Source organism: Ambystoma mexicanum, chromosome 6q, assembly GCF_040938575.1.
Source record: "Ambystoma mexicanum isolate Mex_15411 chromosome 6q, UKY_AmexF1_1, whole genome shotgun sequence".
Lineage (NCBI taxonomy): Eukaryota > Metazoa > Chordata > Amphibia > Caudata > Ambystomatidae > Ambystoma > Ambystoma mexicanum.
The window spans coordinates 1,427,664,929-1,427,684,610 of record NC_090937.1 but is presented as its reverse complement, the minus strand read 5'-3'; the positions used below and the strand labels follow the sequence as shown (position 1 = coordinate 1,427,684,610).

General features: G+C 46.9%; 1 protein-coding gene across 1 annotated transcript in view; it reads right to left on the bottom strand.

Moving 5' to 3' along the window:
• LETM1 (leucine zipper and EF-hand containing transmembrane protein 1) overlaps positions 1 to 19,682 on the bottom strand; it is a 919,975-nt gene that overhangs the window by 700,550 nt on the left and 199,743 nt on the right. Inside the window, exon 4 of the mRNA XM_069632136.1 lies at positions 15,709 to 15,852. Within this exon, the coding sequence (XP_069488237.1) occupies positions 15,709 to 15,852 (144 nt within the window). The remainder of the gene's footprint in view (positions 1 to 15,708; positions 15,853 to 19,682) is intronic.

Below are 19,682 nucleotides of genomic sequence, written 5' to 3'. Positions count from 1 at the left end.
GTATTTGGTTTACCAACCTTTTACAATAAAATTTAGAAAAAGTATTAGCATACTAATAACAATATAATAAAAAAATAACAGAGGAAATTGCTGCAGTAAACATAGTCCACATTTAGAGTGATTCCAAGAACTGAAACAAATGGGAAAACTTATTATATACAACTAGCGATAAAATAACATAAAATGTAGTAAAATTAAAATTATTCAGAAGGGTTCAAATGTTTCCCATTCAAACTAAAACAGTTCTTGCTATACCTCTTTCCTTTCCATATCCAATTTCAGTATTTAATAAATCAGATTAGATGTGTATGCCCACTCTTTTCCTCTGGTTACATATCATCTTAAGCTCCTGGAATCTTAGAAAGTAATATTGCAGCTTTCCAACATACTGTCATGATTACGGGGTTCCCTCGCAAAAGAATTTCCAAGAGTTCCTGGTTGGCCGCTTACAGTTGCTGGTCTAAGAATAGGCAGGTTGACTCTTCCTCATCACCCAACATGGCTGCCTGTAGTTACAACCTCTAGGTGGGCCAGCAGTCTAGTTTTCTGTCACTCGGGAGTATTTAAGCCCCGCCCCTTGGCTCAACGGCGCTTCGCGTCTTCAGCTGTCTCAGCGAACGCTTACCGCGGTTCAGCCCTCTGACAGGAATTCCTCAGCTTCCCTAGTATTCCATGGAAACCCTTTTTCTGTAGTGCCCTGGAATAGCTTTTCCCGTCCAGTCCGCTGTCCCAAGTTGTGAATTCTGTGTAAAGTTGGCTTTCTTCAGTGCGGTGTTGGCGGTTACGCTTTTCCAGTTGGCGTTTATTGTGAGGAGAGTTTTCGAGGCGCACCTCCCAGTTCTGTCGCCCCTGTTGTTTTCACAGCAAGTATCTTTCCCTTTTAGTTCTCGCTATAGATTAATGGTTCCTATAGTAGCAACTGCTTTTCACACATTAGTTCTTTCGCGCAAGTGAATGTTCAAACCATATTCACCTCACAGAAGTTAAGAGGGTTGTGTGGAGAATTGTTTCTAGGAACATTAGTGTTCGTTTTTTCTGTCGTCATCAGGTACACTAAGTTTACGCATTTTGGAACCAAAAATGTTGCGGGTTGTGCACTTCAGTTTTTAGACACATTAGGGTGTTTCTGCATTTAGAGGGTTAGTGACACCATTCCTGTCTGACACTGTTAGGAAGTGTACCCCTTTAGACATTTCTGGAAGTTTAAGGATAATTCCATTCTCCTCACGTCCCTTCTTCAGAACACGCACCCCTGCGCAGAAGCAGGATGGAGAGCTAACCAAATCACCAACTAAGGTAACCGAAGAATACAGTTTATTTTGAAGGTGATTCTTTTTTCCCTATTTTAGGAATCACTTAGTTATTGAGTGTGGTAATTGTTTTCATGTATAGATAGAGAGTCCAATTGGGATAAGATAACAGCGCACCCTGAGAAGTTTCCGAATATCAAGTGGTGTCCCCGAGGAGTCTAAGGTAAGCGTTACAGAACGCGAAGCCAGTCATAAAAAATACTCCGCCTGGGCATCATGGGAACTTCTGAGGTAGATCAGTTAGCTCAACTACTGGGAGAACTTAGAGCTGAAGTCCATGCAGCCCGGTCCGAAACCGGCGCTCTTAGAAGGGAACTGGGAATCAATAGGGAACGAACTGAAGAGTTGGCTCGCCAGTTATTACAGAATCAGGCGGGACAGGTTCCCCTTCCCCAAGGTAATGCCCAAGCTTCCTCTTCTACATCGCCCTCAGTTCCGTTCCAAGTGGTAATTCCAGGAAATATTCCCTTAGCCCCTCCTGAGAGATTCACGGGGGACCCGAAAAGGTTTGCCGTGTTTTTAAATCAGTGTAGACTACATTTTTTGTGCAGACCTGGGGTTTTCTCCACTGACCAATCAAAGGTTGCTTTCGTGTTGTCTTATTTGGGTGGTCATGCAGCAGATTGGTCCATTCCTTTGGTTAATCGGGATGATCCCGTGTTGCAGAACTTTTCAGAATTCCAGAGAGAGTTAGAGAAATTGTTTGCTCGCCATTCACAAGGTCAGGCATTGGACAATGAGTTACTGTCACTCAAGCAGGGCAATCAGGAGCTGCTTGCTTACGTGGCTACTTTCAATCGATTAGTGGCAGAAACTAATTGGCCTACAGAAAAGAGAGTGACACTGTTTTATCGTGGTCTGCGCAGTGAGCTGAAGGATGTTCTCGCTCAAGTTGTCAATCCGCCCGAATGTCTCACAGAATTCATAGACCTGACAATCCAGTTGGATCATCGTCTTCAGGATAGGAGAACGGATCGAGCTCGTCAGGACAGTCGACCCTTTGTAGTCCGCTCCCGAGAACCAACGTCGAAGTCAGGATTAGATGTTCCCAATGAACCCATGCAGTTGGGCGGAATTCGAGGCCCAATTTCCCAAGCAGAGAGAGAGAAGAGACGACAGTTGCAGTTGTGTTTGTATTGTGGCAAGGCCGGTCATTTTTTAAAGGATTGTCCAGTAAAACCTTCACGGAGGCCTTTAGGAGGAATCAATCCGGATAAAAAAGAACAGACGGCGGAAAACTCCAGTGCCCGACAAGTTTAGAGGTCCGCTTGTCGAGCATGGAAAAGGTTGCAGCGACCTCACACTTCGTGTGTCCTATTGTCCTTTCTTGCCACAATAACCCCACACAGAGGCATGCATTGGTTGCGTACATAGACTGTGGGGCCATTGGCAACTACATGGATCAACATCTGGCTAGTAAATTGGGATTCCCCTTGAGGAATAAGTTGGAAGCTGAAAACGTCTCCGGAGTGGATGGTACACCTTTGGTGTCAGGTCCCGTGACCCAGTGCACTGACCCCCTCTTAATGCTTTGCCAGGAAGGACACAGGGAGAGGATCTCTTTTGACCTGATTCAAGCTCCTCAATTCCAGATCATCTTGGGAATACCTTGGTTGGAGAAGCATAACCCTGTGATCGATTGGTGTTCCCGGACATTGAAGTTTGACTCCAAGTGCCAAAGTATGTGTTTTTCTGCAGAAGGTCCAAAGGACGCCAGGCAGTCTGAGATGACTATCTACACCACCTTGGGTCTCATAGGTTCATTACCAGTAGAATACAAAAAATTCCAGGATATTTTCCAAAAAGAAAAACAGGCAGAAATTTTGCCCCCTCACAGACCCTATGACTGTCAAATTGATCTCATTCCAGGGGCTCAGCTTCCTTGTAGCAGAATTTATGCCCTCACTGAAAAAGAAAATGCTCATCTAAAGGCTTATCTGGATCAATACCTGGCCAATGGGTTTATTAGACCGTCCAAGTCACCGGTGGCATCTCCTCTCTTTTTTGTGCCCAAAAAGGAAGGGGATTTGCGAACCTGCATAGATTACAGAGCACTGAATCAAATCACGGTGAAGAACCGCTATCCTCTTCCCCTTATTTCGACCTTGCTGGATCAGGTGAAGCAGGCACAAATATTCACCAAGCTTGATCTAAGAGGTGCCTATCATCTCATTCGAATTAAGAAAGGTGAGGAGTGGAAAACCGCCTTTCGGACACGATTCGGGCTCTTCGAATATCAAGTCATGCCCTTCGGGCTTTGCAATGCTCCTGCTGCCTTCCAGGCCTTTATGAATGATATCTTCAGAGATCTACTGGACATCTGTGTGGTGGTCTATGTGGACGACATTTTAATTTTCTCTGCAAACCTGGCGGATCATGTAAGGCACGTGACATCGGTGCTTCAAAGGCTCCAAGACAATTCTCTGTATGTGAAATTGGAAAAGTGTCATTTTCACGTCCCTGAGATTGAATTCTTGGGGTTCATTCTATCTTCTAGTGGAGTCAAAATGGATAACAGAAAGGTTGATGCCATCCTGTCTTGGCCTGCTCCAACTTCTGTCAAAGGAGTTCAGAGTTTTCTGGGATTCGCGAATTTCTATCGGCGTTTTGTTTCTGATTTCTCTGGCCTAGTTCATCCTATCACCTCACTACTTCGAAAAAACAGGAAATTTGAATGGACTAATGAAGCTGATGAGGCATTTAAGAAATTAAAAGAGCAATTTACTGCTGCACCTGTTCTACAACATCCAAGACCTGATCTTCCGTTTGTAGTCGAGACTGATGCCTCTAACGTGGCTATGGGAGCCGTATTGTCTCAGCGTGATCCTGACACCCAAGAATTGCACCCCGTAGCTTTCTGGTCAAGGAAGTTCGCTGCTGCAGAATTAAATTACACCATTACCGATAAGGAGTTTTTGGCTATAATTTGTGCCTTGAAGGAATGGAGGCATCACTTGCTGGGCGCACGACACACGGTGACCATCTTCACCGATCATCGGAACTTGCAATACTTACGCTCTGCAAAGGCACAATCTTCAAGACAGCTACGATGGGCCCTCTTTCTAGCGGAATATGACTTTGTTATTACTTTCAGACCAGGAGTGCGAAATGGTAAGGCTGATGCCTTGTCTCGAATGGGTAATGGAGAAGAAGCCTATGTGCCAGTGAATCCAGTGGAGATCATTTCTGGAGAAAAGATCCTGGGAGTAATGAACACAACGGACTCTGCCTTTGAAGAGTTAAAAAGGGAAATTCAAAACCATCTTACGCAGGATGAATTGTTGAACTGGGAGTCCAGAGGAGTAGGCTTTACAGTGCAGGAGGGTCTTCCCTTTTATCAAGAACGGTTATACTTGCCCACGCCTCAACTACAAGAAAGAGTGGTTACCAACTATCATGACGCTCTTTTGGAAGGTCACCCCGGAATCAAAAAGACCATGGAGAAAGTTAAAAGATCTTATTGGTGGCCTACCTGGAGAAAAGATGTCATTCAGCATTTGAAAACTTGTGGTAACTGCGCTCAAAATAAGAATCAAAAGAGAAAACCTGCAGGCTTGCTTCTTCCATTGAGTGTGCCACCAACCCCCTGGCACACCATCTCCATGGACTTCATCACCGATTTACCTCCTTGTGAAGGGTTTGACACGATCATGGTGGTGGTGGACTTGTTCTCCAAAATGGCACATTTTATCGCATTGAAAGGATTGCCGTCAGCCTCAGTTCTGGCAAAAACCTTTTTGGAGAATATTGTGAAGCTGCATGGCTTTCCTGCGGTGATAATCTCTGATCGAGGTAGCCAATTCGTCGCCAAGTTTTGGAGAAGATGTTGTGAATTGGCCAAAGTTGATGTACGTTTGTCCACCAGTCATCATCCCCAAACTGACGGTCAAACTGAGCGAACCAATCAAACTCTAGAGCAGTACCTCAGATGTATGTTGCATCAATTGGAGAACACCTGGCTAAATGTTTTGTGGATAACCGAATATGCATATAACAATTCTGTTCATTCCTCCACTGGTTTGAGTCCTTTTTACACCTTACATGGCCGACATCCACGCACCTCAGCTTACGATCCACCTGAACCGTTAGAAATGCCAGCAGTAAAATCCCTGCATGAGAAAATCACCTCAGCCATCGCTCAAGCTCGAGAACAATTATCCATGGCCAAAAAATCCCAGAAAAAATTTGCAGATGACAAAAGAAGTGTTGCACCAGAGTATGAGGTGGGGAATTTGGTTTGGTTGGCCACCCGAAACCTGACCTTGAAGGGAGCTAGAAAGTTCCTTCCCCGCTTCCTGGGACCTTTTGCAATTGAAAAAATCATCAATCCCGTGGCCATCAAGTTAACCCTTCCAAAGAACATGAAAATCCATCCAGTATTTCACGTCTCTCTTTTAAAGCCTGTTAATCCAAACACACGAATCTCCGAAGCACCAGCCCCTGTGGTCGTTGATGATGACCAACTAGAATACGAGGTCAAGGCCATTTTAGATTCCAAAATTGTGCGTAATAGGCTATTCTACTTAGTGGATTGGAAAGGTTATGGCCCTCAAGACAGAACTTGGGAACCCTGCGAGAATGTTCATGCCCCTAGGCTACTCAGAATGTTTCACCGCAACCACCCATCCAAACCAGGGAGAGGGAATTTCAGTTTTGGAGGGGCCTTGGGGGGGAATACTGTCATGATTACGGGGTTCCCTCGCAAAAGAATTTCCAAGAGTTCCTGGTTGGCCGCTTACAGTTGCTGGTCTAAGAATAGGCAGGTTGACTCTTCCTCATCACCCAACATGGCTGCCTGTAGTTACAACCTCTAGGTGGGCCAGCAGTCTAGTTTTCTGTCACTCGGGAGTATTTAAGCCCCGCCCCTTGGCTCAACGGCGCTTCGCGTCTTCAGCTGTCTCAGCGAACGCTTACCGCGGTTCAGCCCTCTGACAGGAATTCCTCAGCTTCCCTAGTATTCCATGGAAACCCTTTTTCTGTAGTGCCCTGGAATAGCTTTTCCCGTCCAGTCCGCTGTCCCAAGTTGTGAATTCTGTGTAAAGTTGGCTTTCTTCAGTGCGGTGTTGGCGGTTACGCTTTTCCAGTTGGCGTTTATTGTGAGGAGAGTTTTCGAGGCGCACCTCCCAGTTCTGTCGCCCCTGTTTTCACAGCAAGTATCTTTCCCTTTTAGTTCTCGCTATAGATTAATGGTTCCTATAGTAGCAACTGCTTTTCACACATTAGTTCTTTCGCGCAAGTGAATGTTCAAACCATATTCACCTCACAGAAGTTAAGAGGGTTGTGTGGAGAATTGTTTCTAGGAACATTAGTGTTCGTTTTTTCTGTCGTCATCAGGTACACTAAGTTTACGCATTTTGGAACCAAAAATGTTGCGGGTTGTGCACTTCAGTTTTTAGACACATTAGGGTGTTTCTGCATTTAGAGGGTTAGTGACACCATTCCTGTCTGACACTGTTAGGAAGTGTACCCCTTTAGACATTTCTGGAAGTTTAAGGATAATTCCATTCTCCTCACGTCCCTTCTTCAGAACACGCACCCCTGCGCAGAAGCAGGATGGAGAGCTAACCAAATCACCAACTAAGGTAACCGAAGAATACAGTTTATTTTGAAGGTGATTCTTTTTTCCCTATTTTAGGAATCACTTAGTTATTGAGTGTGGTAATTGTTTTCATGTATAGATAGAGAGTCCAATTGGGATAAGATAACAGCGCACCCTGAGAAGTTTCCGAATATCAAGTGGTGTCCCCGAGGAGTCTAAGGTAAGCGTTACACATACGAATTACTGCGATTGTCATATCAGGCGAATGTCCAGAGATCATCCAGTCCCAGAACATTTCTGATATGTAGTGGGGGGGAAATCAACCCCGAATTTACCAAACCAGATGCACCTTGCAGGCCAGGTTCCTTCACAATACAATAGTAAATGTTAAGTAGTTTGTTCTTCTGGATTTACACAGATCTTACATAATCGGATTGCCCGGTCTCCCTGCCCTCTTTCTGCAAGGATTTCCCCAGTATGTACATTCAGTCTCAGTCTTGAGAATTTTTTTCGGATCCTCCAGTCCGGGAACTTTATCTGATATTTATTGACATGTCCTAACTCTGTGTCCTTTTTTTGGAGTCGATTTGGATTTTTTACAGATCGTATTTCATCAATAGTATTTATCCAATCGATCTTGTCCCATTGTTTTTTTGCTTTTACAGGATTCTCAATTATTGTTTCAATATCAATGTCCATCTTGTCCAGCCATTCTTTTACGAGAGTCAAGGTTTTTTTTAGCATTTTTGATTTGTTTTTATCAAGGTGGATTCTGATATCTGGATACAATGATCCTTCTTAGGCCAATAAAATCAGCAGAAAAAGGAAGAGCAATTTCCATCCGACCTGGGCTTTCATGGATTTTAAGCCCAATTCGAATCTGATGTTTGCCACGGGAAGGCACATTGGCAGCCCTAAGACATCCTTCCACAACACACCCTCCCATCTTTGCCAGTTCCCTTCCCAAATCTGCGTTTTTGTTACTATACTATTGAGCAGAATTGGGATAACTTTGGCCTGATAGAATTTTATGAGAGGACGCAAAGAGAACCCGCAATATCTCACCAAGATTTTTTTCATTCAGGCTGCAAGTTGTTTCGTTTTCGTGAAAATATCATGTTCCATCTTGTGGACAGCTGGGGATGCGTATATTTTGTAACCAAGATAAGTTCGTTCTTCAACCCTTGGGATTTGCTGGCCTCCCATCTTCCATTGTTGGAATGTAACATTTTTATTTCTTTGTCGGAATACCATTATTTTTTATTTAATGGGGTTTATGGCTAAACCATTTTCTTCCGCGTAACAATGTAGTTTACTCAAAAAGCGTTGAAGCCCAATAGCAGTCTTATCGAGTAGAACTACATCATCCGCGTAAGCAAGCCAGTGGTTTTTAACACCATTTAACATTGGACTTGCCAATGCAGATGACTCAAGATACTCTCCCATATCAGAGAGATACAAATTAAAGAGGAGAGGCGCTCCTAGACAACCCTGCCTAACTCCCCATTCGATCCCCACTGGGTCTGATAGGTGCCCCTCCTCATCCAACCGGACTCTAACTGTAGTATTCCTATGAAGTTCTAGGAGCATATCCAAGATTCTTTCTGGTATGCCCTCGTTTCTTAATTTTTGCCACAGTCTGCCTCCATCCACTAGGTCAAAGGCTTTTGAGAAGTCCACCCAAGCCCCATATAGTTCTTGCTCTCCTTTCTTTCCTGTATTCTCAGACGGAACCAATGACCACCAGATAGGTGCCGCAGGTATCCACCAGAACGCCAGAACGAACTAGATGTGCGGAAACGGCCAGCGTGCCATCCAGGGAGCAGGTGATGGGGTCCAGCCCCTTGTCACAAGCCCAGTGGCAAAGCCTAGTCCACTTGCTCCTATACTGCAATCGGGTAGACAGCCTCCTGAATGATGTCCCAGTTGTCCTCCAAAAACTGAGCATGATGTAGCCTCAGGAACCAGGCCGCTAGGGCCAGCCTGGCTGGCTGGGTCTGGGTGCTCCAATGCCCCCACCCTATTGTGCCAGGAAGCCCCATCTGGGGATCAGGAGATGGCCAGGCCCTTGGGAGCATAACTGAACCAGATCCCTCAAAGACCAGTGGTGGGCAATCAGGATGAGACTGCAGCCCACCGATGCCCGGAACTTGCAGAGGGTGCGCTGGAGCAATGGGGGAGGGATACACAGGCAACACCTGCGGCCGTGCCAGCAGATCTGGATGGCATTTTTTAGATACCCCTGACCCAGTCCTGCCCAAGAAGCTAACCAGGGGCACTTGGAATTCAGAGGAGATGCAAATAAGTCCAGATCTAGAAAATCCCAGCGCTGGAAAAGGGGCAACAAAGGGTTGATGTGTAACTTCCACTTGTAGGTGTTGAACCCCAAGAAGCTCAGCCGGTCTGCCTCTGCTTTGCGGTCACCTGGGAGATGGACAGAGGACCATTCCCAGATCGACACCACCTCCATGCATAGGAGGGGGTTTGGGGCGGACACGTGCCCACCCTGCTTGTTCAGGTAAAACAGTGTTGTGGAGTTGTCTGTCCAGACCAGAACCGCCTTGCCCCTGATGAGGGGCAGGAAAGCCTTGAGTGCCAGGCCTACTGCCCCGAGTTCAAGCAGATTGATATGCAGGAGGTCTTCTGGACTGGAGCATGCGCCATGAATCGAGTAGCCCTCCAGAGTAGCGCCCAGCCCGAAAGCGAGGAGTCCGTCGTAGTCACCACCAGAGTGGGTTCCAGCAGGGTAAAGGGGGCTACCACTGTCACATTGCAGTCCATCAGCGACGAGTGAAGATATGGGAGGAGGGACATAGGAATAAATATTCTGTCCGACTGTGAACCCATTTCCTGGTCCCAAATGGCTGCCTGGTGGAGTTGGAGGCGCCTCATCTTAAGGCGGGCATGCGGAACCGTGAGCACGTAAAATGCCATCAGTCCCAGATACGGTGTTGGAACCACCATGCTCAGGTGGTCGAGTTGGCCAGAATGTGCCCTATCGCCTTGCAGAGGGCGAGGAGCCTCTCTGGCATGGGAAACAACCGCTGCACTGCCATGTCCCATCGTACTCCATGGAACACCAGACAGTGGGCGGGAGTTTGCTGCGACTTCCGCCGGTTGAGGGAGAACCCCAACTGGTGAAAAACATCCACCAGTCTTTGGCAGGAGTGCACCGCCCCATCTGGCGAACTGGCCCTCACCAGCCAGTCATCCAGCCACCACATTCGTCAGTGAACACACGAGGGGCAGAGTTCATGCCATAAGACAGCACCTTGTACTGGAAGTGGTACGACAATCGTGAACCGCAGAAACGTCCGATGCGGCTGGTAGATGGGGACAGGAAGGCAAGCATCCTTGAGGTCTAGGGAACACTTGCAGTCCCCTGCGCATAATGCTAGGTGCGCAGGAGTAATCATCTTGAAGCATTTGAGCGGTAAGGACAAGTTGAGAAATGACAGGTCCAGAACAACCCTCAGGCCAGCCTGGATGTTCTTGGGTAGTGCAAAAATACTGGAGTAGTAGCAGAGGTGTCTGACTGATCAACCGGCTCCACCACCTGCATCACTAGAAGAGAGAGGATCTCCCGTAAGAGGGCCGGGGACCCCATCTGAAGCAGAGGAGGAGAGGAAGGTAGAGGGAAAGGAATAGGAAGACTGAAGCCTGTGGAGACTATAGAAAGGATCCAAGGTCTCTTGAAACAATGCTTGCAGTTGTCCTAAAAGGGAAGCCTGCCGGCCCCCTACAGACATGCTGTGTTCCCTAATTGTTACGACATTCATTTTTATCCTCTGAGGCAGTGGCAGAGGAGGAGCGGAAAAAAATGATCAAGTCCTCTGCTGTTTCCTCCTGTGGTGAATGGGGGACCTGTCCGGCCTCCGTGCACCGCGGTCTTGACACCCTTTGAAGCCGATGAAAGCACAGGGTTTGAAATCGGTCATGCCCTGGGATTGAAGGAAGGCCTTCCGCCCCGGTTTAGTTAGGATGGCCAGGGACTTGGTAGGTATTTTTTGTCAGCTCGCCATCAGAGGACGAATGAAAAAGATCCGACCCCTCAAAAGGAAGATCCTGGATTCTCTCTCTTGTACGTCAGAGGGGAATTTAATGGCATGCATCCACGCCATCCGTCTCATCTCGACTCCCAAGAACAGCCCTCTGCTGGCTGTATTGATGTTGGAGACCGAAGACTCCCTGAGGTCCTGCGCAACTGCGCAGGCGTCTGCCTGGCCACCTTAAAGGAGGCTTGCCTCTCCAGAGGGAGGTCGGGCAGGAACTCCCCGATCTCCCGCCACATCATCTGGTGCTGGAACATTCTTACATGGTCTACTCTGAGGGTAAAGGACCAGTGAGCCCTGAATCCAAAGCCAAGATAGCCACCGTCCTAGCAGGCTCTGCCTCGTGCTTGTCCGTGATCTTTGGGCCTTGCGCCACGCCCTGGGAGGGAGGGCGCGAAGGACCCGTGTCACGTGCTGGCTCAGACATAGAAGGGCACTCTTTGGCCTTAGAACTTGAAACAGAAGCGTCAACCTCAGAGATAGCTATGGTAAGGCACAGCGCCCTCTGCCCACTGGCCGATAGTCGAATCGCCCTGCACAACGACCTCGAAGGAGACACTGGTAGGCTGGGTGCCCTCAGCTACGCAGCTGGTAGTCGTATTGGATTGTGCTATGAACTGACTCTTGGAGGTAGAAGTCGACGATCCCTTGCCCAGTTAGGTCAAAGAGGACGACGATCTCGATTGCCCCTCCATGGTCCGCCCGGAACAGCCCCAGAGTCCCTCGGCTTGGGAGCCGGGAGCCTTAAAGGCCTCAGGTCTGCCAGAATAAGAATTCAAGGCACCCTTTCCCACGGAAACCCTCAGGAAGGAGTTTCCACGCTGAAGAGCCGTACTAAACAAAGGGCCTAACTTGTCTTGATGTGAGGTCCTGGAGACAAACTCTTGAAGATGACCTGGAGGAGAAGCAAAGATATCCCTCCCGTGAGAAGACTATTCTTTAAGGCCCGGTGACAGAGCGCTGCAAGCCACACATGCATCCCAGCCATTGTCAGGACCCAGGCACTCAAGAAAGAGCGCATGGGGGTCCGATGCCAGGAATGAGCATCGCAGGGTGAATCATCCTGCAGCCGACATGCGCTGGGGGTGTCGAGGGGGGCAGGGGGGACAAGCTCAATTTTTCACTGCCAAAGGTTCCCGTACAGCCCCCATGTTGGGGGGCGCCCACAAGGATGGAGGAAAGGAGACGGGACGTATGAGTACTTAAGTGTTGAGGAAACGTGAATTTCATTCACATAGATCGTGTTAAGAGAAGAGTCACTGTGGGTTCCTCCTTAGAATTTGTAACTAAGAGTTGTACCACAACCTTCCAAGTGTCCTTTTTTATAGTGCTTTCTATACTTCAGGTTCTCTAGCTAGGATACAACCGAATAGAGGGGAGAGTAGCACATTTTCCTCTGTATGCAATGACAGTTTCAAATGATGCGCGTTTCCCAGCCCCACTGTTCTCTAAGAGGTGTGATAAGTCGCACTGAGACTACCACAGGAAACCTACCTGTAAGCCCCCATGACCAAGGGAGCAGGCGGCGGATTGATTTGGGGATGGCAATGTGAGAAGGCACTGCCAAAGACCAGCAGTGCCAGCTTAAGATGAATGGAGAGGTCAACCTCGGATCGACATCGACAGGGCAGAGGAGAGTAGCCCTTGCAGCAGAGCTGGGACACTGCAGCAGAGAGGGGTTTAACTGGCCACAGTGCATCTCACAGGAGAGAGGGGACATCACACACCTGCTGAGGAAAAGCCTTCCTCACAGGTAAATGCTGCATACAAGGAGGACTGGGCTCAAATGCCTGCCCACCCCCTCCTTTACGCCATAGAGGGGAAACCATTTTTGCTCTCAAAATAAACATCCCCAAACCCTGGAAAAAAGCAATATATAAAAGGGGCAATTGTAAGAAAATTAGAGAAATAAAAGAAGTAAACATGGCAATTACTAATGATTGGAATAGAAATCTGAACTAGCCGATGGGAAGTTAAAGAAACAATAGAGGACCAGAGAGGGCACGTCTTCCATAAACCAATTAGCAGGCCACAGGAAGAGGAAAGGCAAAGTATAAAAGACAGCCTCCTTCAATTCCAGGCCGTCACAGTCAGGGTGAGCATCCCTGAAGCTCCTGAAGGCTACAGAGGTAGAGTGACTGCTGGAGAGGGAAAACTGCAAAGAAAAGAAAGAGCATGAAAGGGAGACTATTTGCCTGGGAGAAGCCGGCCTGCTTGGGAGGAGGACATGTAGTGCCCCGACTGCTCCCAGGAGGCACAAATTTAAGTACCCCATGCAAGCTGGAGGGACCCTGTCAGAGAGGAGAAGGCCAGGTGATCTAGGAACCCTCCCACGAGGAGGAAAGTTGAGAGGTTGAGTCCAGTTTGAGCATCGCACAAGCAGCTCACCCCATTCACCTTCCTAGTGCTCGAGAGAGGTTCAGCTACACCAACGTGGGGTGGACGATGAAGAGTGCACATATCCCAATAAAGGAAGAGAGTCAAGAGAAGATCCCAGGAGAAGGTGAGAGCAGAGACAACCAAAGGCAGGGTGAAAGGCGTGATGTCCCAACACTGGATGAACCCAGAGAATCCCCAAGTTGGGGTGAGAGCAGAGAAATTACAAGGTGGGGCAAACCCAAAGAAGATATCCCAGGATGGACAGAACAAGAGGGAACAACTGCAAAGATTAACAAGATACAACCTGTTGGGTAATACGGAAAGAGTGAATTCAAAGTGAGGGAAAAGGCCATAGGAATATTGGGAAGACACCCTGGAGTGGAAAAAAACACATGAAAACCAGACACAAAAGTTTGGGCGTAAGCAAGAATACTTGGCCGTTGGCCCGGCACAAACCTTTTGTCCAGAAAGAGTGGGACAGAGCCCGTCGGCTAGAGAACCCCGAGTTGAAGGCAGTCAGCCACCTTTTAGTTGTTTAGTCCCTTAGGTGTGTGGTTGTTAGTTTCATAGGGAAAGTAATTATATAATTTGGGCTGAACACTTTGTTATGTGTTAAACCATCCTGATAATAGTAGAATTTCTTTGAGGTTTTACACGTAGAATAGGGAATAGACCTCCTAAACAGTAAGGAAAGTTTCATTATTTTAGTGGATTACCTTTTTAAGCAGACCAGGAAGTCAGTCAAAAGAAGTTAATAAACCCCCATGGACATTTATGTCAAATTGTCTGAATCCTTATTTTGGCTTACCACAAAGGATGCACATCATCGATTTGGTCATAAACTACTTTCTAGCTTTAACAACCTTTGCATCAAGCCATTGCTGAAACCTTCTTGGGTCTCTTACATGGAACATAAATGGAGGACCACAAACTTAAGAGGGGAAGAGTTAAAAGATAGTTGGGTGTCAGGTATCAGACCAATCTGAGCAAAGACCACTTAGTAAGTTGGGTGCCTCCACATTTGAAGACTTCATTATGTTTGCTTTACAAAAGATTGTTTAAAAATAAATCTTACAAAGGTGCGAGTTAATAGAACATTTACCAAATACTCCACATTTCGACAAACCAGGCAGCCAAGATTAATTACAGATTCAGCAGAAGAGTGATATACAGTGTTGCTGTCTTAAGATATTGATGTAGTCACCTACAATCTAGAACCCATTAAACATTTTGCCTACTAATCTCCCCTCTCCTTAAATCTCCACGTGGCAGATGGGAGGAGAGAACATCCTCACATCAAATGGCACAGTGTACAAAATGAATATATGTTTTTTCTCTACTGTTAATGTCAAAGTACATTTAGTTTATATTTATGTAAGGCATCATTTTTATTTTTTCAGAATTTCAGACCCAAGAAGGTCATGACACATGAAATTCAATATATTCGAGATCGCTAAAATTTGATACCACTTGTCGTTTCTGCAGATGTAGTTCTGAAAGTGAGACATTGGCACACTTGGCACATATTGCCTGGAGTTAAGACTTCTGCGCACTGAACATTTTAGTAAATGTACCAGTTCTCCAGGATGGGTCTATTTATTTAGTCTGTGGTGGAGACATAACAAATCTGTTTTATTGAAGCTTGCAGTACTCAGATTTTTAACTAATGTTTGTAAATTGTTTTAAATATCCCATGTACTCCTCTGATTATTCCAGGAGACGAAGATCGGTAACTTGATCACATTGTAGTATATCTATAAGAAACTAGTTATGTGTTTTGCAAATTGTTATATCGCTTTTGGGATGTATTGATGAAATATGAATTTAATTGTTGAAATTGAATGTGAAATTTATCTTTGTAAATTTTCTTTTCTTTTAATATTTTTGTAAAGGTTTGTATAAACCAACACAAATAAATACATATTTTGTATTGTTTTTGTTATTGAATAGGATTCCCCAAATGAGAATGTTAAGCTTACATTCAAACTCCCTCTGAATTACCTTGGCTGAGTAAGGCAGTAAGTCTAGTACATCTATACAATGGTATACATTTACAAGACTGATCTTAGTTAAACTGTCTTGAGGATGTTAAGTCAAGAAGATCTGCCCCATCGTAAAATTCTCACTTAGGGAACCCTTTTTTAAATGCATACTTGTTACTCAGTTACCATTTGTACGAATCTCTCCTTTTTTGTTTTCAATGGAGAGGGTTATTGCATGGAGAAAAAACAGGGTGCCTCTTCATCTATTGTTAACATCGAGTTCTAGCACATTGTTCCTTAACAGATTAAGTTGATACAGAAGTCAAAATGATGGATTTTCTAAATTATATGAATAGGATCATTTGATCATTAAGTTCAAATAAAAAGTAATAAAGTTGCAGAACATGAATACAACCACCAATTTGGACACCAAATTATGACGCTACCTTCTTAGATGATGTTTCAAACGTGGACGGAAGCATTTCTGGAAACAATTTCAGGACAACTGGGAGCAGGAACTCCATGAATGGTACAACGACGAAGACCAGAAATGGGACCAGTCGAAACAGATCAGCACATATCCGAAGGAACTGCAAGTAACAGCAGCAAGAGAAACGTAGTCAACAACAGAATCAATGTGGGTACAAACATTATGACTAAGTACAGTGCATGCAAACACTAAATACCATGATACCAAGCTAATAGCCATTCACTAGCTACTTTAAATAAGTTATTCAAACTGGCTTCTGAGTACCAACACCCAACCAGCAGATTTTAAGAACAGGGGCAGATCTGGGAATGTTGCATAACATGTAATAAATCTTAAGTGTCAAAACATTAACTTCCTTTTAATAAAATAAGTGCTCGCCGCAAATTCAAAATAGGTTATCAAATATAAACTGTCTACTGCCTTTGCTTCTTCAAAAAAAATGATAACACACATCAATGACCGCATTAGAATGCTGGAGCTAAATTGCTAGCCTCTGCATTTTTAGTTTGTTTTTCAACAGGATTGTACCCCTAGCACCCTAATTAGCCAGATCTCCCTACCCATCTTGTCCACTTCTTGATACTGCTCACAATCCCCACTCTGCTGTATGGGGGTAAACAGGCGTAACATCCAGGGCATTGTCAGGATTCCCAAGCCAGCCCATTCTGCATCATTCCATTCCAGGCAGGTTACTTTTCCTATGACAGCCAGCCGCTGGAAACTGCCTTGGAAATTGCAGGATAGGGCGTAAAGGTAAAGGACTTCAGTTCCCAGCAGGCCCTGCACAGACACTCATTCAAATACGTCAAAGTCCTTGTGATCAAAGGGTAGCAACGAGCCCATAAAGCTTGGCGTTATTCATGCTTCGCAACTAATCTACGCGCTGGAAGAAGGAGCTACTGGTGATCGGACTGGGTTTTCTGCATCCATTGCTATGAACTATGGGTTTATCTTAACAGACTCTGCTATCGGATAATCCTTATTGGTTGTGGGGAACACTGACTGCTTTCCTAGATTATTGAACCTTGGTACTCTATGGATATTCTTGGATTACGCCCTTGGATTTGTGCAACAAACTTTGACTTCAATTTTTTCGTCGGCGCAGAACGTCGCCGTGAATTACTCGGTTTTGTTTGTTTCTTGGTTTTTTTCCTTGGAATATTGTTATCTGCACGCCAGCTCGCACACCGGATGACTTAATTCCGTGAACTATCATACTATCGAGTGATCGACTACCCCCGTTTTAGCCTCAGATAACGTGCAACTAAGGGTTAGGTGCAGGACTTTTGTTATTCTCCATCATTAACATCCTACTCTCTTTCCCTTCACAGCTGCGTGTTATCCGGTGCTGCTTCATACTTCTGTCCTTTCTCTGCAATCGTTCAGCCAGTAGGGTTTGAGTACTCTCTGGCTGCCTGATTGCGATGAAGGCTATCAATGCATCTTGGATATATGATATGATATGGCATTAATAACGTGCCCGTATACACAAGTGTTTCTAGGCACGACAAGACAAGGGAGGACAAAACAATGATCTTAGTAGGCCCTGTGTCATTCAGATCGTGCAAGTGAAGGAAAGTGGAGAAGTGCTGGGAGTCGGGGGGGTGAAGTGCACGTAAATCAAGAAGTGCAGCCAGCGTGTGACTCAGTGCAGGTAACTAAAAAAAGTGTGGCATAAGGAGTGGCTCATAGGTTCAGAGAGAAGGGACTGTAGGGTTGCAGATACAGACCATAAATGCTGGGGGAACCGGGAGGCAGGGCGAAGTGCAACTGGACATGCAGGATCCTGGGCCAGAGTTCAGAGAGTAGCCAGGTGACCAGTGCGTGGAGCAGTCGGGACATCAGCAGGGGCGAGGAAGAGAGAAAGCGGAAGCGAAAAAGGAAGGTCTTGAGTTGCTTCCGGAACCGAAGGTGGTTCTGCTCAAGTTTGAGAGAGACAAGGAGGCTGTTCCATGGGGAGGCCCCAGCCGAGGAGATAGATCTTCCCCCAACTCTCTGCTTGGAAAAGCAACTGACCATCAGCGTGTTGAAAGTGGATGAGTTGAGAGCTTGCAAAGGGAGATGTTTACGAAGAGAGATTTGGAGATAGTGCGGTCCCAGGCCCCAGAAAGCCCTGTGGACGATGCAGAGGGTCTTGAACTTGATCCTTGCCGCCACTGGGAGCCAATGAAGAGATTTCTGAGCTGGAGGGATACGATCCCTGGGCTTGAGGCCAAGGACAAGTCTTGCATTCCTGTTCTGGGTAAGTTGTAGAGGTCGGAGAGAAGAGGAAGGAAGATTTAGAAAGAGGCTGTTGCAGTAGTCCAGCCTAGAGAGGACCAGAGATCTGGTCCTCTCTAGGCAGAGGATCCTGACTGAAACGGACAGAGGTCTTGCCATTAGAATGTCTGCATAAAGACCTGAAACAGTGTAAAATAGCAGATATGGTACAAGTGGCACATGACATGCTCACTGCCTAGTCAGCTGCACTTTCAATAACAAACCTCCCTTAAGAGTAAATGAAAAAAAGTGAGTTATCTACCCACTATACGCTAGCTCTCTTCACAGAGTATGTGATCCTTCAGTCAATATTTTTAAGCACCTACATAGAGTTTCCTCAAAAAACGCCACCAAGCTGAAAACATTTCCACGCATACTAAAGAATGTTGATCAATAGGCTTGGATAGAAATTATCATAAAGTCGGGGGTACTGTAGCGTGATGCTTTGAGCAGGACATGTGTAATTCAGGCCCATCCCAGGTCAAAGGTGATCGCTGCGAGGTGGTATCGCGAAGTGGAATAGTGGTGGCAGGCAGTGGCAGCGGGTCACACTCCAAGACACGTGAATCTTGGCACTAGTGAGGCAGAGGCGACCGCAGCCAGTGCAGGACGAAGATGGCCGCTGGCGGGAGGATGCCGCAGTGGTAAGGGCCAGCGCGACCCAGAGAGCAGCAACAGGGCGAGCCCGACCACCTTGTTGCCGGCAGAAACATTGAGGGACACCACAGGCTTGTGGCAAAGATCAGGCAACAGGCTCGCTGAGACCAGTCCAATAGTCAGCGGTGGAGGCGGGCTGACAGTCGCAGAGAGGGAGTAAGGCTTCCGCAGCCCACACAGTGACAGGCGGCTAGCCTGCCTGAGGAGGAAACAACATCTGATCAGGCCAGGGCGGCTCGGGATGCTGCTGGGGAGAGGGCCCGACTGTGCAGCGAGGCAGAGCAGGTGGTGGGGGAGCAGCAGTTGGGGGGTGGCGAACGCCTCCCCCAACCCCCACAGTAGTGGGGCAGGGGAGACCGGAGGCGGGGTCCGGAGGTCTGGGAGAGGCAGCACACACCTCAGGGAGGAGTGAGAGGTGCCTGTGACTGTAGTTCTAGGGGGCCATAGCGGCCGGCCATGAAGAAGTGAGGTGGACAGAGATCAGCCCTGAGATACAAGGGGCTCAGAGGTGCTGCCAGCAGGACAGGAGATCACAGACTAATAGGGGGTGAAGGTGGGAGGGCGACCAGCACTGTGCACAGAGACAGGTCGTCTCCTGGTGTACCTTGTGTAGCACTGGGGTGCGCTACAGGACGGGATGCCCAGCTGGATGTGCCTGGAGCTTGAAGGGGTCATGGCAGACATGAAGAAAGACAAGGACAAACATAGCGGGAAGGCGATTGATGCCCTGTTTGCGGTGCCAGCGCATGGCCAGCAGGGTGCGGAGAAGACAGCCAGAGCCACACCTGCAACGGATGGTGCTAGGGGACGAGACTTTTTTGCACAAGACATCCTGGCCGCCATTAGGGATGAAACGACGACACTGGAGAGGAACATTGATGCAGTGGGTCTGGATGAGGGCTTACTGCGGAGCGACCTCCATAATATCTCGGGCAGAGTAGGGGAGACCTGGAAGATGCCACGACCCTGCTGCAGGTAGAGGTGCATGCTCTGGCTAAGAAAACGCAGCAATTG